Source organism: Sapajus apella, unplaced genomic scaffold, assembly GCF_009761245.1.
Source record: "Sapajus apella isolate SASKATOON/1434 unplaced genomic scaffold, GSC_monkey_1.0 scaffold126, whole genome shotgun sequence".
In the NCBI taxonomy this organism is placed as follows: Eukaryota; Metazoa; Chordata; class Mammalia; order Primates; family Cebidae; genus Sapajus; species Sapajus apella.
In genome coordinates, this window is record NW_022437066.1 from 266,411 (window position 1) to 291,224 (window position 24,814).

The 24,814-nt window shown below is 45.6% G+C and overlaps 1 protein-coding gene across 15 annotated transcripts in view; it reads right to left on the minus strand.

Moving 5' to 3' along the window:
* Positions 1-24,814, minus strand: part of CACNA1B (calcium voltage-gated channel subunit alpha1 B) — a 237,163-nt gene that overhangs the window by 186,238 nt on the left and 26,111 nt on the right. For all 15 annotated transcript variants that reach the window (XR_004263942.1, XM_032261876.1, XM_032261881.1 and 12 more), the window contains exons 4-6: positions 20,606-20,697; positions 19,153-19,305; positions 16,713-16,903 (exon numbers count right to left, since the gene is read on the minus strand). Coding sequence is in view for 14 of the 15 variants with exons in the window: in XM_032261876.1 (XP_032117767.1) it covers positions 16,713-16,903; positions 19,153-19,305; positions 20,606-20,697 (436 nt within the window). In the remaining variant the exon portion in view is untranslated. The remainder of the gene's footprint in view (positions 1-16,712; positions 16,904-19,152; positions 19,306-20,605; positions 20,698-24,814) is intronic.

Here is a 24,814-nt window from a genome sequence, read left to right on the forward strand (position 1 = left end):
TATGTGGTGTATCACATTTATTGACTTGCGTACTTTAAACCATATCTGCATCCCTGGTATGAAACCCACTTGATCACAGTTACTTATCTTTTTGATATGCTGTTGGATTTGGTTAGCTAGTATTTTTTTGAGGATTTTGCATCTGTGTTCATCAGGGATATTGGTCTGTAGTTTTTGCTTTGGCGTAGGTCCTTTCCTGGTTTTGGTATTAGGATAATACTGGCTTCATAGAATGATTCCAGGAGGATTCCCTCTTTCTCTAACTTGTGGAGTAATGTCAATAGGATTGGTATCAATTCTTCTTTGAATGTCTGATAGAATTCTGCTGTGAATCCATCTGGTCCTGGACTTTTTTCTGTTGTTAATTTTTTATTACCATTTCAATCTCACTGCTTATTATTGGTTTGTTCAGGGTATCTAATTATCCCTGATTTAAGCCAGGAGGGTTGTATCTTTCCAGGAATTTATCCATCATCTCCTCTAGGTTTTCTAGTTTACATGGGTAAAAGTGTTCATAGAAGCCTTGAATAATCTTTCGTATCAGTTGTAATATCTCCTATTTCATTTCTAATTGAGCTTCTTTGGATCTTCTATCTTCTTTTCTTGTTTAAACTTGCAAATGGGCTATCAATTTTATTTATCTTATCAAAGAAGTAGCTTTTTGTTTCATTTATCTTTTGTATTTTTTTGTTTAAGTTTCACTTAGTTATGCTCTAATCTTAGTTATTTCCTTTCTTCTGCTGGGTTTGGGTTTGGTTTGTTCTTTTTTCTCTAGTTCTTTGAGGTGTGACCTTAGATTGTGTGTTTGTACTCGTTCTGACTTTTTGATGCAGGTGTTTAGGGCTATGAGCTTTCGTCTTAGCACCACCTTTGCTGTATCCCAGAGGTTTTGATAGCTTGTGTCACTATTGTCATTCAGTTTGAATAATTTTTAAATTTCCATCTTGATTTCATTTTTGACCCAATGATCATTCAGGAGCAGTTATTTAATTTCCATGTATTTACATGGTTTTGAGGGCTCCTTTTGGAGTTGATTTCCAGTTTTATTCCACTGTGGTCTCAGAAAGTGCTTGATTTAATTTCAATTTTCTTAAATGTATTAAGGCTCATTTTGTGGCCTATCATATATGGTCTATCTTGGAGAAAGTTCCACACACTGATGAACACTGTGGTTGTTGGCTAGAATGTTCTGTAAATATCTGTAAAGTCCATTTGTTCCAGGGTATAGTTTGCATTCATTGTTTCTTTATTGACTTTCTGTCTTGATGAGCTGTCTAGTGCTGTCAGTGGAGTACTGAAGTCCCCCACTATTATTGTGTTGCTGTCTAGCTCATTTACTTCATTTTATTTATTTATTTAGACAGAGTCTTGCTCTGTCACCCAGGCTGGAGTGCAATGGCATGATCTTGGCTGACTGCAACCCCCACCTCCGAAGTTCAAGCAATTCTCCTGCCTCAGCCTCCCAAGTAGCTGAGATTCAAGGCACCTGCCATCATGCTCAGCTAATTTTTTGCATTTTAAGCAGAGATGGGATTTCCCCATGTTGGCCAGCCTGGTCTTGAATTCCTGAGCTCAGGTGATCCACCCGGCTTGGCCTCCCAAAGTGCTGGATTACAGGCATGAGCTACCATGCCCAGCCTGTCTATCTCATTTCTTAGGTCACTAGTAATTCTTTGATACATGTGGGAGCTCAAGTGTTAGATAAATATATATTTAGTATTGTAATATTTTCCTGTTGGACGATGCCTTTTATCATTATATAATGTCCCTCTTTTTTTAACTGTTGTTGCTTTAAAGTTTGTTTTGTCTGATATAAGAATAGCTGCTCCTGCTTGCTTTTGGTGTCCATTTGCATGGAATGTCTTTTTCCATCGCTTTACCTTAAGTTTCTGTGAGTCCTTATATGTTAGGTGAGTCTCTTAAAGGGAGCGGATGGTTGGTGAATCCTTACCCATTCTGCCATTCTTTATTTTGAAGTAGAGCATTTAGGCCATTTACATTCAATGTTAATATTGAGATGTGAGATACTATTCTCTTCATCATGCTATTTGTTGCCTGAATACCTTGGTTTTTTATTGTTATTGTTATATAGGTCTTGTTGGATTTATGCTTTAAGGACGTTCCACTTCGGTATATTTTAAAAATTTATTTCAAGATTTAGAGCTCCTTTAACAATTCATGTAGTGCTGGCTTGGTAGTGGCAAATTCTTTCAGTATTTATTTGTCTGAAAAGACCGTATCTTTCCTTCATTTATGAAGCTTAGTTTTGCTGGATACAAAATTCTTGGTTGATAATCGTTTTGTGTAAGGAAGCTCAAGATAGGGCCCCAATCCCTTCTGGCTTGTAGGATTTCTGCTGATAAATCTGCTGTTAATCTGGAAAGTTTTCCTTTATAGGTTACCTGGTGCTTTCAGTTCCTCACTCTTATTTCCTTTGTCTTAAAACTTTACATACTATGATGAGAGTGTTCCTGAGCAATGTTCTTTTTGCAATGAATTTCCCGGGTGTTCTTTGAGCTTCTTGTATTTGGACGTCTAGGTCTCTAGCAAGGCCAGGGAAGTTTTCCTTGATTATTCCCCCAAATATGTTTTCCAAACTTTTAGATTTCTCTTTTTCCTCTGGAACGCCAATTATTCTGAGGTTTGGTCATTTAACATAATCCCAGACTTCTTGGAGGTTTTGTTCATATTTTCTTATCCTTTTTTCTTTGTCTTTGTTGGATTGGGTTCAAAAACCTTGTCGTCAAGCTCTGAAGTTCTTTCTTCTGCTTGTTCGATTCTATTGCTGAGACTTTCCAGAGCATTTTACATTTCTGCAAGTACACCTATTGTTCCCTGATGTTTTTATTATTTTTCATTTATGCTCTCTATTTCATTGAAATTTCCCCCCTCATTGCTTGTATCATTTTTTGACTTCCTTAAATTGAGCTTTGCCTTTCTCTGGTGCCTCCTGATTAGCTTAATAACTAACCTTCTTAATTCTTTTTCAGGTAAATTAGGGATTTCTTCTTGGTTTGGATCCATTGCTTGTGAGCTAGTGTAATTTCTTGGGGGTATTAAAGAACCTTGTTTTGTCATATTACCAGAGTTGGTTTTCAGTTCCTTCTCATTTGGGTAGGCTCTATCTAAGGGAAAGTCTAGGGCTCAAGGCTGTTTGGTTAGATTCTTTTGTCCCATGTGTTCCCTTGATGTAGTACTCTCCCCTTTTTCCTAGAGCTGTGGCTTCCTGAGAGCTGTAGTGATTGTTATCTCTCTTGAGGATCTAGCCATCCAGCAAGTCTACCAGGCTCTAGGCTGGTGTACTGGGGGTTGTCTGCACAGAGTCCTAAGATGTACTGTCTGTGGGTCTCTCAGCCATGGATACCAGCACAGTATTTGGGGTGTCTCCCAGGTCCTACAGGAGGAATCTGCTTCCTTTAGAGGGTCTATGGGTCCTCTCAGCTCTCCTGATTTATTTCTGCAGTAGTTCTGGAGCAAAAGTTCATGATGCAAGCCTCCACAGGCTGCTCTGGTGATCTGAGTAGGAACTGCAATTTAGTACTTCCTCTCATTTGCCATGATCACCAAAATGAGAAATCAGGTACTTGTTAAAACATTTAAAGAGGGAGTCCCTTCCATTTCGGTTGCAAACCTGCTCAACTATTGCAACCCAAATGGAAGGGACCATTTTCAGTAGTACTAGCCATGCCTTCTGTGGTCAAAGTACTATGAGTAGGTAGTTGGATACATCTTTCCAAGGTCAAGCCTGTAATACCTGAAGCCCTGGACCTGGAACCTGAAGCTCCCATTAGCCACTACACCTGTGAACCTGTGGGAGAGCTGAAGTACCTGTTTAAAAGACAGCCAAAAGATAAGTAAATGCCTACCAACTTTCCTTGGTATCTTTGTTGCATACTTATTGAAAGCTGGATGTTAGTAGCCATTCATTTGTGTGTGTGTGTGTGTGTGTGTGTGCGTGTGTGTGTATGAGATGGAGTCTCACTCTGTCACCCAAGCTGGAGTGCAGTGGTGAGATCTTGGCTCACTGTAACCTCTGCCTCCTGGGTTCAGGCAATTCTCCTGCCTAAGCCTCCCAAGTAGCTGGGACTACAGGTGCCTGCCACCATACCCAGCTAATTTTTGTATTTTTAGTACAGACGGGGTTTCACCGTATTGGCCAGGCTAGTTCCGAACTCCTGACCTTGTGATCTATCCATCTCAGCCTCCCAAAGCGGTGGGATTACAGGTGTGAGACACTGCACCTGGCCACCATTTTTATATTTTTACAATTTGCTTTCTTCAAAATGGATGGAATCACTCCCTTTGTAATAATTAATCGAAGTATTCCGATTCATTTTTATAACAAGCATTCTTGACAGCATAGGTATCTACCTCCTGAAGTTCCCATTCTATAGAACAAGTCATTTTTTAGTTCCATAATGGTCACCCACAGCCTGTGTATACTGGAACCAAGCATACTAGGAATCAGCTTTATTTTACCCCTTCGGCAATTAGTGGATTCTGGGTATTTATTAAGAATTTTAAATATAACAAAAAGACTGTTAAATACTACCAGCCCAACCCTGGCAAAGAACTGTTGGTTTTGCTTATCTCCACCATCATCTAAATGCACTGCTATCCTGATCCCAGCCCAATTTTGGGCCCTTGAGGAAATGACCTATCACCCTAACTATAAGGGAGGAACTCCCTTCAAACTAATGAGCCTGAATGACTTATATGAATTCAAAATTATGGAAATGACAAGGGTCACAATGACAGTATGAGCAGTAACCCTTCTCCAATCCCATGAGTACAATCTTTCTGGGGTGGCATCCCCTCAGAAACCAATTTGGGGCCCAATATCAACGTACACAGTGCTAAAATTCCAGGTGCCACTTTGTATTAAGAGAAGCCAAAATTCTGGTCAGGCCCTTGGAAACTTGGAAAGTCATCAATGCAAATACACCCTGGAAGTTAATCTTTCACATGATTACATAAGCTATGCAGTTACCCAAACTGCATCATTTAGATAACCTGTATAGTTTTCATGGAAACCATGCCTAGTTAAGGGCACTTTAAAGGACAGACAGTCCTTTAAAGTACTGCCAAGGCAGGCCCACTAGCTGTGTTCACCTTTTCCCTTGTGAAGAATGTACCAATCCTGAGACGTCTGGTTCCCTTTTGGTTCCCCAGGTCCTTTCCAGACTTTAACTGGGGCCACCTTAGCAGAGACCTTAACCACTTGGGAAAGTAAAAACAAGCTAACCCATGTGTTCACCATAGAAAACAACTTTTGTCTTGAAAAACAAGGAGCCTTTTCCTGTGCGGGGACCAGTTCCTACTTAGATTTACCAGCTAACTGGACTGGAACCTGTTCCTTGTTATTTAGTCCCCAAAATTAAGGTGGCTCCCAACAACCAATCCCTCATAATACCTTTCAACTGCAACCACCAGACACAAATGAGCCATCCAACTCTTACCCCTTTTGGTTGGGCTAGGAATAACAGCAGGAGTAGAGACAGGAGTTAGCAGGCCTGTGATCTCTCTATCCTATTACCAACTTGTCCAAGGATTTTATGGAAAGCTCCGAAGACATTGCCCAAAGTATCATCACCATACAAAATCAGATAGACTCCTTGGCAGCAGCCACTTTACAGAACTGAAGGGGACTGGATCTCCTAACTGCTGAAAAAGGTGGCTTACATCTTTTTCTAGACAGAGAATGCTGTTTTTATGTCAATTAATCAGGATTAGGAAAGGATACCGCCTGGAAATTAGCCAATCGGGCCTCTAAGATATGGCAACAGCTGTCTGAGTAATGGGGCTAAGCTGCGGTGCATGGCTCCTTCCTCTAGCCAGTGCATCACTCATAATTATATTTGCCTTGGTTTTGGGCCATGTTCATAAAATCTCTTAACCAAATTCATTTCCTCTCGCCTAAAGACCATCAAGTTTCAGATGATCATGAGACAAGGTTTCCAGCCAGCTCTCTCTCTCCACTAGACAGAGCAGGGTGAGAATTCCATGATCCCCAGTAAGTAGGAGCTGAGCTCCAAATCAGCATGAAGCACTTACAGAAGAAAGACCATCGGTCCCTTGGCCTCCCATAAAGATTTATGGGGATCACATCTCCCAGGGGGAAATGAGGCAGGAGAATAGGGTCTGCAGGCAGGGAACCTAAGGCTGACTCGTGCTGACTTCCTAGAATTGAATCATAAGGAAAACCCCACCTCTCCACAGCCAAGTAACAAAAGGATCAGAGGCTACTCCCTTTGCAACACCCCCTCTTCTACTGTATCACAGATGAAAAATGGAAAGTGCCTGATTGGTGGTCGCCTCCCATGACCAATCAGACTGGTATCGGGCCTAGTCTTCACTTTCGCAGGGTGTAACAAGGTAACCAATGGGAAACCTCTAGAGGGTATTTAAACTCCAGAAAATACTATAACCAGGGCTCTTGAGCCATTTACTCGCTGCTCCCATACTGTAGAGTGTACTTGTGTTTCAATAAATCTGTGCTTTTGTTTCTTCATTCTTTTGTTGCTTTGTGCATTTTGTGTAATTCTTTTTTCAAAATGTCAAGAACCTGAACACCTCATAGTCAAGACGCTCCCCAGATAACACCATCTAACATAGAGGACTGCTTGGATGCAGGAAGGTGAAGCTGCAATGAGCTGAGATTGCGTACTATCGCACCACCAAACTCCACCCTGGCTGACAGAGTGAGACTCTGTCTCAAAAAAAAAATGTAAAATATAAAAAAAGATTTATACAAAGATTAATTTTTTTAAACTGGAGTGGCTAGATTAGTATCAGATAAAGTAGACCTCACAGTGAAACAAAAATTACCAGAGGCAAAGGGAAACATGTATATGATGACAACAAGGTTAATCCATCAAGAAAACGAAGCAAGTCTAAATATGTGTACACCCAACAACAGAGCTGCAAAGTCAGTGATGCAGAAACCGACAGAACGGAAGAGAGAAACAGACAAATCTGCAATTGAAGTTGGAGACTTCTATACCTCTCTCTCAACAAGTCATAGAATAACTAGACAGAAAACCACTGAGGACATAAAAGAGCTCAACACCACCATCAACCAACAGAATCATCAACATTTGTACATATAGCGTACAACAGCAGAATATACATTCTTACCCAGTGCCCACAAAACAAGTATGAAAATAGACCATATTCTGAGCCACTTAACAGACTTCAACAAATTTAAAATAATTAAAATTCTTTCAGTTTAGTGTACTCTTCCGCCACAATGGAGTCAAACTAGAAATTAATAACAGCAAGATATCAGGTAACTCTCCAAAAACAGAGTAAACAAGGCAATTCTATATAATAATCCATAGGTCAAAAAGGAAATTTCAAGGGAATTTAAAAGTAGAACTGAATGAAAGTAAAGAGACAACACATCAAATTGCAGGACACAGCTAAAGCAGTGCGGAAGGAAAACATATAGATATAGATGTACGTGTACACCTTACAAAAGAAGGAAGTCTAAATAATAATCTAAACTTCCAGTGTGAGCCACTGTGCCTGGCTGACATTTCTTCAAAGAACATAGATAAGTGATGAATAAGCTCATAAAAGATGCTCAACAATGGCCACGTGCGGTGGCTCATGCCTGTAATCCCAGAGCTTTGAGAGGCCAAGGTAGGAGGATCACTTGAGGCCAGGAGTTCAAGACCAGACTGGGTAACATAGCAAGACCCTGTCTCTACAAAAAGCAAGTTTTTAAAAACTTAGCCAGGCATGGTAGTGTGCACCTGTGGTCCCTGCTACTTCGGAGACTGAGGAGGGAGGGTTGCTTGAGCCCAGGAACTTGAGACCAGCCTGGGCAGCACAGGAAGATCTCGTCTCTATAAAAAATCTAAAAATCAGCCAGGCTTGGTGGCTTGCACGTGTGGTTCCAAGTTGAGCTGGGAGGATTATTGGAGCCCAGTAAGTTGAGGCTACAGTGAGCTATGATCATGCCACTGTAGTCCAAGCCTGGGTGACACAGTGAGACCTTGTCCCAGAAATAAAAATAAGTCACTTTAGAAATGCAAGTCAAAACCAAATGTACATACCCTTCTTGTCCACTAGGGTAGTTAAAATTATCTCTTTTTCGCTTTTATTATTACTTTTTTAGAGTCAGGATCTCCCTCTGTTACCCAGGTTAGAGTGTAGTGGCACTATCCTAGCTCACTGTAGCCTCAAACTCCTGGGCTCAAGCAATCCTCCCACCTCAGTCACCTGAGCAGCTGGGGCTACAGGCGTGCACCACCTTGCCTGGCTAATTTTTTTTATTTTTTATTTTTGGTAGAGACAGGGTCTTGCTATGATGCCCAGACTGGTCTCGAATTCTTGGGCTCAAGTGATCCTCCCACCTCAGCCTCCCAAAGTGCTAGGATTACAGGCATGAGCCACCGCTCCTGGCCTGATGGTTAAAATTTAAAGACAGACAACAAACACTGGTGAGGATGCAGAGAAACTGAAGTCCCTGTACACTGCTGGTATAAATATAAAATGGTACAGCCACTATGGAAAACAGTTTGGTGGTTCCTCAAAGGGTGAAGCATAGAGCTCTATGATCAGTGACTCCACTCCCAGGTCCATACACAAGGGAAATGCTGTTCATGGCAGCATTAGTCATAGTTTTTTAAAGTGGAAACAATCTAAATGTCCATCAACTAGTGAAATATAAACAAAACATGCTATATATACACAATGAAATCATACTGGACAATAAAATACCAATACTTGCTTCAACGTGGATGTAAAAACACAAAAGGCCACCTGTTGTATCATTCCACTTATGTGAAATGTCTGGAATAGACAAATCTAAAGAGACGGAAAGGTTAGTGCTTGCCAGAGGCTGAGGGAAATAAGGAAATAGGGACTGACAGCTCACGAATACAGGGTTTCTTTCTTGGTTAATGAAAATGCTTAAAATTAAATAACAATGATGGTTGCACAAATTTTTCCTACAAAAATCTCTGAACTGTGTACTTTAAAATGGTGAATTTTATAGTACCCAGATTACATCCCAACAAAACTGTTATTTAAAGATCTCCAAAAAGAAATTTCTAAGCCCAGAGAGTTTCACAGTAGAATCCTACCAAACATGTTTAAAAGACATAACACATTTCTACACAATCTCTTCCAGAAAACAGAGGAGGAATAAATATTTCCTGATGTATTTTATGAAGCTTGTGTTATCTTGATACCAAAACCAGACAAAGGCAATACAAAAAAAGAAAATCACAGATCAAAATCCCTCCTGAATATAAACGTAAGACTCCTTAGCAAAAATGTTAGCGTATACAACTCAGTAACACATAAAGAGAATTAGGTACCATGACCACGTGAGATTTATTCTGGGAATGCAAAGCTGGTTCAATATTCAAAAATCAATGTAATTCACTATATTAATAGACTAAAGAAGAAAAATCACATGATCATATCAGTGCACAAAAAAAAAATGTGACAAAATTCAACACCCATTCACAACAAAAACTCTCAGAAAAGTAAGAATAGAGTAGAGTGGAACTGCCCCAAGTTGATAAACAGCATCTACCCCAAAAGAAAAAACAACAACTCAACGCTACAGCTAACATTATACTTAATTGTGATAGATCAAATGCTTTCCTCTAAGATTGGGAGCATGGCAGATAGGTCAGCTCTCACTGTTCTTACTCAACATAATGCTGAAATTTCTAGCCAGTGCTATAAGGCAAGAGGCACATAGATTGAGACACACAGACCAAGGGGATAGAATACAGGGTCCCTAAAAAACTCTTGCATATATGGCCAAATGATTTTTGACAAAAGCGTCAAGACTATTTCATGGTAAACGGACAGTTTTTTCCAGTAAGTCTTTTCAGCAAATGGTGCTGGAAAAAACTGGATACCCGCATGCAAAAGAATAAAGCTGGGTCCCTACCAAACACCATATACAAACATTAACTAAAAATGGATCAGGCCAGGTGCAGTGGCTCACACCTGTAATCCAAGCACTTTGGGACGCCAAAGTGGGTGGATCACTTGAAGTCAGGAGCTAGAGACTAGCCTGACCAATGTGGAGAAACACTGTCTCTCCTAAAAATAAAAAAATAGCTGGGCATGGTGGTGCATGCCTGTAATCTCAACTACTCGGGAGGCTGAGGCAGGAGAATCACTTGAACCCAGGAAGCGGAGGCTGCAATGAGCCAAGATCGCACCATTGCACTCCACACTGGGCAACAAGAGCGAAACTCTATCTCAAAAAAAAAAAAAAAAAAAAAAATCAAAGATCTGAATGTAAGACCTAAAAAAAGGTAAAACTGGACAATTTTATTGTCCAAATGAAATCATACTGGACAATAAAATACCAATACTTGAAAAAAGGTAAAACTCTTTTTTTTTTTTTGAGACGGAGTTTCACTCTTGTTACCCAGACTGGAGTGCAATGGCGCTATCTCAGCTCACTGCAACCTCCGCCTCCTGGGTTCAGGCAATTCGCCTACCTCAGCCTCCTGAGTAGCTGGGACTACAGGCATGTGCCACCATGCCCAGCTAATTTTTTGTATTAAAAAAAGTAAAACTCTTTAAAGAAAACATAGGTCAAAGGCTTCACAATATTGGATTTGACAGCGACTTCTTGAATATGACATCAAAGGTACAGGCAACAAACGAAGAACCAGGCAAACTAGACTTTATGAAAATTTTTAAATGTTGTGCATCAAAAGACGCCATCAATTCAGTAAAAAGGTCACACATAGAATGGGAGAAAACATTTGTAAATCATATATCTGATAAGGATTATACCTAGAATATACAAAGAACTCCTGAAACTCAACAATAACCAAAAAAAAAAAAACAAATTCAAAAACGGGCAAGGAACTCCAATGGACATTTCCTCAAAGAAGACATGCAAATGGCCAACAGCACATGAAAAGATGCTCGGCATCACTAATCATTAAAGAAATGCAAATCAAAACTGCAAGGAGATACCACCTCACATACATTAAAATAGCTACTATCAAAACGCAGAAATTAACAAGTACTGGTGAGGATGTGGAGAAACTGAAACCCATGTGTATTCCCACCAAAGGCAGTAATGTAAAATAGTACAACCATTGTGCAAAACAATATGGCAGTTCCTCCAGAACTTATATCCCTCAATTCCACTTCTGGGTATATCCCCAAAAGAACTGAAAGCAAGGCCTCAAAGATGTATTTATACAACCATGTTCATAGCAGCACTCTTCATAAGAGTTAAAACATGGAAGCAACCCAACAGTCCATTGACAGAGGAACGGATAAGCAAAATGTCATACATACATACAATGGAATATTTCTTAGCCTTAAGAAGGGAGGAGGCTGGGTGTGGTGGCTCACGCCTGTAATCCCAGCACTTTGGGAGGTCGAGGGATGGATCACGAGGTCAGGAGATCAAGACCATCTGGCCATAATGGTGAAACCCCATCTCTACTAAAAAAACAAAATACAAAAATTAGCTGGGTGTTGTGGCATGTGCCTGTAGTCCCCGCTACTCGAGAGGCTGAGGCAGGAGAATCACTTGAACCCAGGAAGCAGAGGTTGTAGTTAGCCAAGATTGCGCCACTGCACTCCAGCCTTGGGACAGAGCGAGACTCCGTCTCAAAAATTATAATAATAAAAATAAAGAAGGAAAGAACAATTCAAACAGAACATGAGCAAACAACATGAAGAGACATTTCACCAAAGAAGATACACAGATGGCAAATAAGTCTGGAAAGACGCTCAACACCACTCACCATTAGGAAACACAGATTAAACCACAGTGATGTCACTATACCCTATCAGAATGGCTAAAATACAGAAGTGTCACCACCGAATGCCGGCAAGAATGCAGGAAAACTAGATTATTCACACATCGCTGGTGGGAACGTGAAAGAGTGTAGCCCTCTGGAAAAGTTTTGGTTTCTTAAAAAACTAAGCATGCAACTACTAGACCTAGAAATTTGCACTCTTGGGCATTTGTCCCAGCGAAATGAAAACTTACGTTTGCACAAAAACGTGTTCAGCAACTCTATTCCTAATAACCCCAAACTGGAAGCAACCCACATACCCTTCCACAGGTGAACACTTAAACAAGCTGCGGTGCAGCCACACCATGGAATACTACCTGGCAGTGAAGAGGGACATGCCACCAACGCCTGGATGAGCCTCCAGAGAATTTTGTTCAAGTGAAAACAGCCAATACCAAAAGGTTACATTTGGTATGGTTTTGTCTGTGTCACGTTCTTGAAATGACTAAATTACAGATATGGCAAACAGATGAGTGGTTGCCAGGGATTAAGGAGGGGGCGAGGGCAGGAGAGACGTGGGCGTGGCCATGGCGGGGCAGCATGAGGGACCCCTGCAGGGATGGAGACCCTCTTCCTCTGTATGGAGTGTGACAGTGACTATCGTTCTGCAGGTCGTTCCATGAGCTGCATGCAACAACTCACGCAGCTCATGAAAAGGGTAAAGGGTGCATGAGCTATTTCTGCATTATTTCTTACTACTGTATGTGAATCTGCAATTATCTTAAATAAAAAGTTTAATTTTTGAAAAGCCAGATCCCTTAAACCCTACCTCCCTGCAGTTACTTCCCACTACACCGCTCCCTCGAGAGCCATCTGCAGCTGCCACCCTGGCTTCCTCACCTCCTCCTCCCTGCAACACGAGTGTTCCAGGGCTTTGTCCCACCACTGAGACCGCCCTCACCAAGTTTACAACAACCCTCATCTTATCAAACACAACGGTCTGGGCTTCTCATCTTCCTTGGCCTCACAGCAACATCTGACCCAGCTGATCATTTTCGCAGAACACTACTCTGCTTCCGGGATGCTGTGTGGCTGTGGTGCTGTTCCCATCCCGTTAAAAGCTCCAGCCCAGTCTCTTTCCAGGCTCCTGCTTTCCTGCTGGACCTCTGAGTGCCAGAATTCTCCCCGGGCTCAGCCTCGGGCCTTCTCTTCTCCATCTGCACTTATTACCCAGTTGATCTCATCCTCTCCCATAGTTTTAAATACTATCCATGAGTCAAAATACTTCAAATGCTCATCCTCAGCCCTGCTGCTCCCTCTGAGTTCCCTCTCAAACACCCACCTACACACTCAAGATCTCCACTTGCATGAAAATAGTCATCTAAAGTTTTGCAGAGCCAAAACAGAATCCTGGAGTTCCACCACCACCTTCTGCTAAAACAAAACTAAGCAAATTCCTTGCTCCCGATTCTCCCTTCCTTAATAAATGGCATCCCCTTTCCCAGTGCCTCAAGTCACATCATCTTTGAGACTTCTTCTCTCACACCCAGTCTGTGAGCAAGGCCTGTTCGTGTTAGCATTGAAATGCAGCCTTCACACCTACGGATCTGAACACTTTCAAACTTGGATCTTCATGCAACTAGTACAATGAACATAAGCAAATCACATGTGCATAATCATAAACCAACATGATTTTCCTCCCACTGTGCCTCCAAACGTGGTCAGTGGAGAAATCCTTCCCATGCCTCCAGATGACAATTTGGACAAGTCCATGACTGTCCGACAGCTCCTGGGTAAGGTGACGTTATACAGCCACTTTCTAGTGGAAAATATAGTTTCAATTCGGTAGTTGAAAGTGTTCAGGCCTGGCATGGAGGCTCACACCTAACATCCCAGCACTTTGGAAGGCTGAGGCGGGTAGATCACTTGAGGTTAGGAGTTCAAGACTAGCCTGGCCAACACTGCAAAACTCCATCTACACTAAAATATAAAAATTCGCCAGGTGAAGTGGTTCGTGCCTGTAGTCCCAGCTACTCAGGAGGCTGAGGCAGGAGAACCACTTGAACCCAGGAGGCAAAGGTTGTAGTGAGCTGAGATCATGCCATAGCACTCTAACCTGGGCGACAGAGCAAGACTCTGTCTCAAAAAATAAAAAAGAAAAGAAAAAGAAAGTGTCCAGTCTCAGTCTCAGCTGGTAATCAAACTGATGTGTTTCACCCTGACAACACCCACTCTCGCTGGCTGGCCTGCCACAGCTGGTTGCTTTCAGGGGAAGAGAAAGACACAGCCCCTCTTTGCTCCTCCACACCCAGCATTGCAGTGGAGGCTGCTGACCCCAACACTGTCAAAGCAGGGAGGGAGCGGGGGCAGGCTGTTATTCCTTGTGAGGTGCTGTCCTGAGATGATCTCAGCTCTCCGGGGCTAACAGGAATTTACTGCTGACTCGTCTTCCTCCAGGCTCTTCCGTGTGTTCTTCCAAAGCTCCATTTGACTCTGCCTGCTTTCCCAGGCACAGACAAAGCCATTTTTCCTCCAGTTGGAGGGCCCCCACCCTGCCCCACCCACTGCCACCAGCTTTTCAGCAGTCCACTCTGAACAGATGCTCTCTTGTTGAGACCCCATCACTCCCCCGGTCCTGGCTGCCCGCTCTCACTCACAGCTCCACCCCTGCTCCCAACATGGAGTGAGCTCTCCATCTCCCTGACTCCACCCCTACTGTAGGCCATGGGCTTCTGCCCATGAAGAACCCAGATGTCACTGCTTGAAGGAGCATATATCCAAGGGGCCACAAAAGTCCCTCTCACTGGGTTGGAGGTGAGGGGCAGGCTCTCTCTCCAAAGCATCCTCTTCAAAACTCCTGTCTAATCTCCAGTGGCCGACTCTGTATGCCCTCAGTGTGGAGGAGCGGACTGGTCAGTTCTTGGCTGCCTGCTCTGGTGCCTGGTGCGGCGCCAGCCCCAGGCATGTCACTGCCATGACTACAACCTGCTGCCCCGGCCAAGCTTCCAGAAGTCTGGTTTCTAGACCTCACCAGGCCTTGCCCTCGCGGCACCCCATAATTCATCACTGCCTGCTCCTCATCCCTTCTGTTTTTTCATGGCACTCACCACTGTCTGGGCCCTTATGTGTTGAATGCCTCTGCTCACCACTGCAAGTGGAGCCAGCACTCAGTGGGTCCTATTGAAACATGTGCCGGATGAAACCTCCGTGGCCCCTCCTGGCCAATGCCACCTGCCCCAGGATGGGGCTCCTACACATCCCCTCCCCCGGGAGGCACAGACCCAGGCAGAAGAATCTGAGTCATGTGCGGCCCCTGGCCGAGCCCCAATGGACACTGAGGGCTGTGGAGACCTGGTCACACAGCCCTTTATTTGGGTGGGGCCAGCAGGAATGCAGCCAGCTCAGAGCTATTTTTAGGGTCTGTCTTGGTGGAAATTGTTCCTTGATTGGCCACAGGGACAGAACAGCCAAGCTCCTCATCACTGCCTTTGTCCTATTCCTCATTCCCTCAATCACACAAGCCTGTCATCAGACATGACTCCCACTCAAGGAGGAATCTGGTTCAAACGGACCCTGTGCTGGCTTTTCCTTAACTCCTCATCTGCCATCTGCCTGTTCAAGGAGCCTGATAAATGAGCTCAACAAGCATTCAGCAGAAGCCTCCGAATGCCCAGCCCCGTCCCCATGAACTCATGAGGCACAGGGAAGAGGGCCCCAGTCTCTCCCCAGGACCTGTCCACCATCATGCCACCAGCACTCATGGGCACAGCTGCTGGAGGCGGGGGAGGGAGGCATCAGCTCCCAGGTGCGTGTGGACCAAGCCTCACCCCAGGGCACAAGTGACAAGCTCTGGGTGAAAGCACCTTGCACTCTGGTCCCCTCCCTGCCCTACAACAGCTGAGTGGGACACATCCTCTAGTTACTCAAAACCTAGCACCTTCCCGGATTCCTGGCCCACAGACGCCTGACCCTTCTCCACCTCCCACAGCCCCTAAAGTACTAATTTAATTGTTCTCATGCCCTCACAGGGCTCTCACAGAGGGGACAGAGAGCAGCAGGGGCCTTCCTATAAAGAGGCAGGTCTTCTCAAGAGTTGGTGGAGTGGGGATGGGAGATTCCACAAAGAAGGGACCCAAGCAGAGGCAATGCGAGGGAGCTGGGCCATCAGGCACTCCCACGCCTTATACTCAACTTCAGTCATGGCCACCAAACCCAGTAAACCATGGGGACAGGCCAGCATCCTGAAGAGAGTGAGGAGACCAAAGAGGAAACAGGACCAGACAGACCCAGCATGAAAGAAACAAACACACAAGCCACAGGCTCCACCCTAAGAATCCACACGTGACAGAGGAAGGTCTCAGGGGCCTCAGCTCAGTGCAGCCTGAACCCCAGCTCCGCGGTTCACCACCGTCGCCAGGCAGCCTGGGCACGGGAGGCCCAGCAGCCCTACTGACCCTTGACTCCATCAGAGACCTCCGTGGGGCTGGCACAGATAATGGCCAACAGCTGCCCACAATCCTCAGGCTAAAGCAAGTTAGTCAGCTTCCCCACAATCAGCCTCATCATCTGTGCCACGGTTCTTGCGAGGAGTTAACAGGAATAAGACACCTCCCACAGGGTCTAACCCAGCAGGCTGGCAGTGGGCTTAGCGATCAGTGCTGCTTGCAGTCCTTGCTATCAGCAGCAGCACTATCTCCTCTAGAATTTCCCCCGTCAACTGCACCACTAAGCCTTCAGCTTCATTTTCATGAGGGAGGCGTCTTCAGGAGGCCCCACGTCGGGAGTCTGAGCTGAGGCTGCCTGTGGTGGATCCTTGGGTGGGATGTCTGCCAGAAGGAGCCTGTATTTCAGCCGAGGGGTACAGGGAGGAGCTTAGGGCTGGGTAGAGGCTGTGAGGTCAGAAGGGCCCCCTAAATGGGATTCCCAGGGGCACCAGCTCAGGAGGCCCAGGGCCAAGATGCCACTCACGTTGTAGAGGATGTCGGTCCAGCCCTCCATGGTGATGCACTGAAACACCGTCAAGATGGCAAACAGGATGTTGTCGAAGTTGGTGATGCCAAAGTTGGGTCCCGGCCAGTACTCCCGGCACTCGGTGTCACCCTCACACAGCCGGGCTGGGGCCTCCTTGCCACAGGGGAAGTCACCCACAGGCTCTGCATCTGCAAGGAGGAGAAGGAAGCAGACCCTGAGCTCAGAAATACCAAGCTCTCCAATCCCCAGTAGGGTTCCTGGGCTCGGGAGAACTCACAGCAGGCGGCCGGGAACCAGGCACCAACAGAAACTGTCCGCCAACTTCCCACCATTCCTCCTCAAACCTCCATCAGGCAGCACCTCTTACCACCCGCCAAGCTCAGGAGTGACCAGCTCAGAGACTAATGCCCGGCCTCTCCCTCCCTACTGGAACCTGCCCACCATCACTTAAACATGCTCACAGGCCATTAATCTTAAAACCAAAACCAACAAACTCCTAACCTCCCATTCTTCCCACACTACCACCCTGATTGCTCCTCTCCCTCACAGCCAAACTGCCAACAAGGCCCCCCTGACACGCAGATCTGACTTGAGGCCCTTGGCCAGTACCAAGCTGGACTCGGCCACTGTGCAGTCCAGTGCCCGTCAGCCAGGATGGTCTGAACCAACTCAACATGTGCCAGGCAGGTGGCTGGAGACCTCCTGGCCCAGTTCTCACTGCACTGCCCCTACAGGGCAGACATCTTTCTACTGCCCTGAAACCTAGCAGGCAGCCAGGAACCACAGAAAGAGGGGTTAGAGAAAGACCAAAAAACCACTGCTAATCTCAAACAAGATAGCAAGCAGCATGTGCACCCCTTCACTCTCAAAAATCTCAATGAAGGGCAGAAAAAAAGATTTTTTTAAAATGTAGGCTGGGCATGGTGAATCACGCCTGTAATCCCAGCATTTTGGGAAGCCGAGGTGGGCAGATTGCCTGAGCTCAGGAGTTCGAGACCAGCCTGGGCAACGCAGTGAAGCCCGGTCTCTACTAAAATACAAAAAATTAGCTGGCATGGCAGTGTGCCTGTAGTCCCAGTTACACGGGAGGCTGAGGCAGGAGAACTGCTTGAACCCAGGAGTTGGAGGTTGCGGTGAGTCGAGATCATGCCACTGGACTCCAGCCTGGGCAACAGAGTGAGACTCCATATCAAAAAAAAAAAAGGTATAACAACACATGAAAATAACTATCAACATAGGAGAAATTTCGAGGAGTTGCTCAGGTGGAAAGCAAGGGTGCTCCCAGGGTTAGAAGGCAAAGCTGACTACCTAAGTTTATCCCTCCCCTCCAAATATCTTGATCAATGCCTGTAAAGAAGACTGGGAATAATGGCCGTTGTATCTCCTCCTTTCCAGTTCTTTTTCTTTTTTTAACTTTTTCTTGTCTCATGACACTGGCCATGACTACAAATGCTACATGGACTAGCAGCAGCTGGGCGCCCCTTGCTTTGTTCTTAACGTTGGAGGGAATGCTCTCAAGGCTTATAGTGAGGTACGGTGTTTGCAGGAAATCTGTGGGAATTTAAGAAAATTCTCTTTCATTTGCAGTTTGATAAAAGTTTTTTTTTTAATCACGAATGATCTAAATGTTAGGAAAAGCTTTTTCTAAAAGTGCTGGGACTACAGGTGTGAGCCACTGCTGGCTGAGTTTCCTCCTTTAATAAGTTTGTAGTTCAAGCAACAAACCTTAGTGTCATCCTTAACTCTTCCCTTTCTCTCACCCCTACCTACAGACTCAGAAAATCCTGTGGGCTTTCCCTACAAATACACCCAGAATCTGGCTCATTTTAACCACCTCTACCATAACACCCTGGCCCCAGCCACCATCACCTCTGCTGGATTGAGATCTTCTATTCAACCCTGTTTCTGCCTTTGCCTCCCAAGAGTAGCCCAAATGATCAGAAGATGCCACACCTCACTGAAAGTGCTCCACTGTCTTCCCGTTTCTCTCGGAATAAGACAGGGCCATGAAACCCACATGACTCCTCTTGTTCTCGCTGCTCCGCACTATAGCCTTCTGCACCTACTACTCCTGGTCACTGAGGTTCTGCCCAGGTGGCCACACAGCTCCCATCTCACTGCATTCTGATGCTGCTTGATGGTCACCTTGGCAGAGCGGCCTCCCAGCCCCTCTGTAAGGCAGTCCCCAAATTATTGTATTTCAAATCCCTTTTTGTTTTCTTCCCAAAAGTTACTGCCATCGATAATCATTACATTTATGTGTTTGTTTATTTACTTGTGGTTATCTGGCTATTGTCTATGTCCCCCACTGGGATGTCAGCTCCTCCTCATGTGTCTGGCACCGAGAAGGCCCCTCTAGCACCTAGAACACTGCCCATCTCCTGGATGAACACATCTGTGGCACTCGCCTGGGCTGGAGGGTGCTGCCTGGTCTCACCTGTGCTGTTGGGGAAACAGGCCTTGTGGAACTTGCCCATGTAGAACTCCAGGCCAATGATGGCAAACATGAGGATGGCAAAGAAGAGAAGCAGCCCGATCTGCAGGAGTGGAACCATGGCCTTCATGATGGACTTGAGCACCACCTGCAAACCTGGGGCCAGAACAGGGAAGGTCAGGAAGCAACGTGGGCAGGGAAGGGCAGGGAGTCGGGGGGTGGGGGGCACGGACAGAACAGCAGGAACCTAGCAGGGGCAGCACTGACAGTCTTGGGGCAGTGAGTGCTTGCAAGGTCAGAGAACAGAGCTGAAGCCCCCTAGGGCACAGAGCAGTGCTCGGCGGGGCAGAGCTGAGGGTCCTAGGGACAAAGCATAAGGTCCTAGAGAGAGGCCGACAGCAGTGTCTCAAAGCAGGCAGAGGGGTGGGATGCGGAGGTGTCAGGATATGAAGTCGGGGTGGTGAGCGGGGCTCAGGGTGGGGCAAGAACAGAGAATCCTAAGAGGAAAGAGAATGAAATGCTGAGAAGGAAGAGCTGAATCCAAGGACATCCTGAGAGGAAAGAGCCGGGAATTCTGGGAAGGAACAGCAGAGAATGCCGGGAGCTAAGAGCCGGGGTGGTGGGGGGGGACCCTGGGAGGGAGGAGGAGGGGATCCTGAGAAGGAAGTGCAGGTATTCCTAACAGACCCAACTCCTTGGGAGAAAGTGCGGCAAAAAGACCTGCCCCGGGAGTGTTCTGCCACTGGCCACAGGGCATGTGAGGAACTGGGCAGAGGAGCCTGTAACCCTTGACCTCTCCCCTTCCAGCCTGGCCCCAGCACTTGGGTATGGGCCAGAACCCTTGCCCGGCAGGGTCTCGGGGCAGAACAGGCAGCCAATCACTAGTCTTCCCTCAGTGGCCTCAGGAGGACAAAGCACTAGTTCCATGTCCACTCAGGCCCTTAGGTAAACCTAAAGCCAAACTTCCGCTGGGCTGGAGGAACAGGAGTCCAGGTGGCCCCTGGCTGACGAGGTCACCCTGGCCATCCTGTCATGGCAGGCTCCGTGGGCAGCCCATTTCAGAAGCATGTCTTAGGCTGGCCTCAGTCCCCAGTGGTCCTGCCAGGACTGAGCCAAGAGACAGTGGCCCTTTGCAGCCTTTGCACATTTTCTCAGGCACCCTTCCCCACCACCTTGGTCGACCTCTCATCCATTCTTTAACCTCAGAAAAAGAAGCAAAGTGATGAAATGTGACAGAGTATGTGAGGAGGAACAAAGCTTCCATCTAGCATCACCCTGTGGGCTTCCATGGAGCGTGGGGCAGGCCAAAAAAGGCCTGTTCCCCCTTCCTCCTGCCTGGTTCCCTGGGGTCAAAAGTAGCAAGCTCAGAGTCAACAAAGCCAAACTGTGCCCATGGCCGTGTCTGTGGTGAGGGTAGAAGAGTAGGCTTGGGCCTGCCTGTCTTAGCTGGACTCACTTGGAATCCCAGACACCAGCTTCAGGGGCCTCAGCACACGCACAGCCCTCAGTGTTCGCAGGTCAAAGTCAGTTCCAGCCGTGGCAAGGATCCTGGCAGGAACAAAGAGAACAAGGGAAGTAAAGGTTTCCACATCGAGTCTAGAAGAGAACACACTCCTCCCACCACCGGGGTCATGTCTCCCAAGGGCAGTGATACCTTCGTTCCTGTGTTCCCCCACTGTCCAACCACAGGGCCAGTGCAGAGAGGCTTGCCAGGTGACAGGAGGCAGGAACTGAATCCAGAAGCCCTCACAGGAATGTTCACAATCACTTCCATGACAAAACCTCCAGTTCAAAGGCACTATCTCTGAACAGACACTTGGCCCTTGGCATGGCAGCAAATGTGTCCTCCAGCTGACTGTAAGCCTGACCTATCCCCAAACCAACCCCAGCTGCACTTCAAGCTGCCTCCTGAGAGCCAGTGGTGAGTGAGAGCAGGAGGAGGATGGAGGCTGAGCGACTCCCAAACTGACCCCCATATACCACTAGTCTTTCCCTTATCTCAGGAAGATGGGGACGTGGGATACTAGGAAGGCAGAATGAGGAAGCCACTGTGGTCAGTCCGATTAGCATAAAAACATACCCTGGTACATCTCATCTTAAGACCAAAACTAAAGATCCCATATCTGCCTTCTACCACAGAGCTTTTCTCTGTTCCCTTCCCATCAGAACTCACTTGGCATCCATCCTTGGTCTCTCCACTTCCTTACCTCTCGGTCTCCCATCAGCTTTCTCCAACCAGGTTCTCACCCATTTCCGCTCCGCGGAAATGCTACATCAAGACTTCCTCTTGCCAATTCTAATGGCCAAGTCTCCTTTAAAGGGTGTGGTCTCTTAAGTCAACTCTCTCCAGTTTTCCTCCAACTCCCTGGGGCCTCCTTCTTAGTTTCTTTTCTCAGCGATTCAAAATGTGGGTGCCCCAGAGCTCATTCCATATAGGCTCTACCCAATAGCTTTGAAGATCACAATGCGTCGGACTCCCAAATGTGTATCTTTAACCCAGACCTGGAGCTCCAGGCTCATATATACAGCTGCCTTTTTAACAGTTCCATATGGGTATTTTAAGAAGCATATCAAACATTATACAACTAAATAATTCTTTTTTTACTTTGACACAAATATAAAACATGTACCTTTTTTCTTAAGTTCAGAGTTGCTATATCACAGTGACTAAGAAACTCTGGATTCTTCCTTCGAGTCCTGCTCTGCCCCTTCGTTCCCCGCGGTGGATGGCACAGTCACCTATTGTTTAAACCAAACCTGAAGATTCATCCCTGACTCCACTCCTTCTCTCATACACCACATCCAGTGACCCAACGATCCTACTGGCTCTGCCTCTGAAGTGCATCCAGGATTCTTGGTAAAGAAGGCTTTGTGAGCACCTGCTCCAAACACATGGCAGTGACAGACAAAATGTGAGACAGAGCTGAGGGTCAAAAATAAGATAAATGTACAAGAAAAAACAAACAAACAAAAGGGCCACAGAAAACCTTTCTATTCAAACCAAAATGCCAAGTTATCTGAGGAAACCTAATGCTAAGGAAGACATTCAACAGGATCAACTATTGAAAGAGGAAATTTGTCCAGAAAAAAACAGTAAACTATTAAACAAAAACATGTAGAAAAGGTAGAAAATTTAAAACTAGCTAGATCAACGGAATAGAATAATAACACAGAAATAAATCCTCACATATATGTCAACTGATTTTCAACAAAGGTACCAACACCATTAAATGGAGAAAGAATAGTTTTGTTTTTTTTTTGAGACAGAGTTTCACTCTTGTTACCCAGGCTGGAGTGCAATGGCGCGATCTCGGCTCACCGCAACCTCCGCCTCCTGGGTTCAGGCAATTCTCCTGCCTCAGCCTCCTGAGTAGCTGGGATTACAGGCACGCGCCACCATGCCCAGCTAATTTTTTGTAGTTTTAGTAGAGACGTGGTTTCACCATGTTGGCCAGGATGGTCTCGATCTCTTGACCTCGTGATCCACCCGCCTCGGCCTCCCAAAGTGCTGGGATTACAGGCATGAGCCACCGCACCCGGCCAAGAATAGTTTTTTCAACAACCAAGTAGAAGAATAAAGTTGGAACTTACCTTACACCATATACAAAAAGTAAGTTCGAATGGATAAAGGTCTAAATGTAAGAGCTAAGACTAGAAAACTCTTAGAAGAAACATAGGGGAAAATGTTCATAACGTTGGATTTGGCAATAATTTCTCAGATATGACACCAAGAGCACAGGCCATGAAAGAAAAAATAGATAAATGGAATTTCATCAAAAGTAAAAAGTTTTGTGCATCACAGCAGGAGTCCCCAACCCCCAGGCCACAGACCAGTACTTCTTTGTGGCCTGTTAGGAATCAAGCCACTCAGCAGGAGGTGGCAGCAGGCAAGCAAGCGTTACTGCCTGAGCTCTGCCTCCTGTCAGATCAGCGGTGGCATTAGATTCTCACAGAAGCATGAACCCTATTGTGAACTGCACATGCGAGGGATCCAGGTTGCATTCTCGTTATGAGAACCTAATGCCTGATGATCTGTCACTGACCCATCACCCCCAGGTGGGGCCATCTAGTTGCAGGACAACAATCTCGGGGCTCCCAGTGATTCTGTATTATGGTGAGTCGTATAATTATTTCATTATATATCACAACGTAACAATTAGAGAAATAAAGTGCACGACAAATGTATTAACGCACCCGAATCATCCCAAAACCATCCCCCGACCTCTGGTCTGTGGAAAAATTTTCTTCCAGGAAACCAGCCCCTGGTGCCAAAAAGGTTGGGGACCACTGCATCAGAGGGTGCTGTCAAAACGTGAAACGGCGGCCTGCAGCATGGGGGAAATAACTGCAAGTCATGTGTCTAATAAGGGACTAATATACAGAAAATATAAATTACAACTCAACAACAACAACCCAACTGTAAAATGGGCAAAGGACTTGAATGAACATTCTTCCAAAGAAGATATACAAATGGCCAACAGACACAGGAAAAGATGCTCAACATGATTAATCATTAGGGAAGTGAAAATCAAAACCACAATGAAATATCACTTCATACCCATTAAGGCAGCTAATATTGGCTGGGTACGGTGGCTCACGCCTGTAATTCCAGCACTTTAGGAGGCCAAAGTGGGCAGATCACCTGAGGTCAGGAGTTCAAAACCAGCCTGGCCAAACGGGCAAACCCCATCTCTACCAAAAATATAAAAATTAGCCAGACATGGTGGCAGGCTATTTCACAGCTTTATACCTCAACATCGGAAAAATGTTTAAAACTATGTTGAGGGGAAAAGGCTAGCTGTGAAATAATGATATATCTGTGTGCAAATACACAGATACACTCATACTCTACACAATTTATGGACATACACACAGTGAAAGGTGGGATGCCCACACACCCATGTGCACCAGCAGGATAAACAGAAATCAGGACAGCTGCAACCACAGGGAGAAAAAGAGAAAGAGAAGAGAATCTACTGGGGGAGTGTGTTCAGAAGACTTCGACCACATCTGTAATATTTTATTTCTCTAAAAAATCCCCCAAGCTAACTGCCAACGTACAGGGAAATGCAGACCAGGGGAGCATGATAAGTAAGACAACACACCGGCACGCAGAGGAGCACATATGTTAAATGAGACAAGACACAAGTATGAGGCAGAACACGTATGTTAAATAAGACAACACGCAGGCGTGCAGTCAGCAAGACTGAGACTGGAAACACAGGTGACCCAGACAGTGAACAGCTCCTGAGAAGCTCCAATTCCATTCCCAAGAAAGACAAATTACATAGGAGGAAAAGCTTATCTCTCCCTTCACCTTACAGCTTTTCTGTCTACAAGGCACCAGGACACTCTCTGGCAAATGCTGAAATGTCAGCAAAGTGGCCTTAGAAGTCATGCTGGCAAGCAAAGACATGAAAGACAGAAATGCATTTTAACACAGAAGACTGCTATGATCCTCTGGGACAGGAAAACAACTCTTCTTTTTAACAAAGAATTCAAAAGTGCTTAGACCCAGGCTGGACATATCTATAATCTTTAGAGCCATAAAAACTCAAAATCCACTCAAATGGTGTAAGCAGCCCTCTGGAGTAAATTACAACCTAACTGCAGCCTACTGGGGCTCTGAGGCCTCCAGTATTTGAGTTGAGAGGCCCTTGCCATA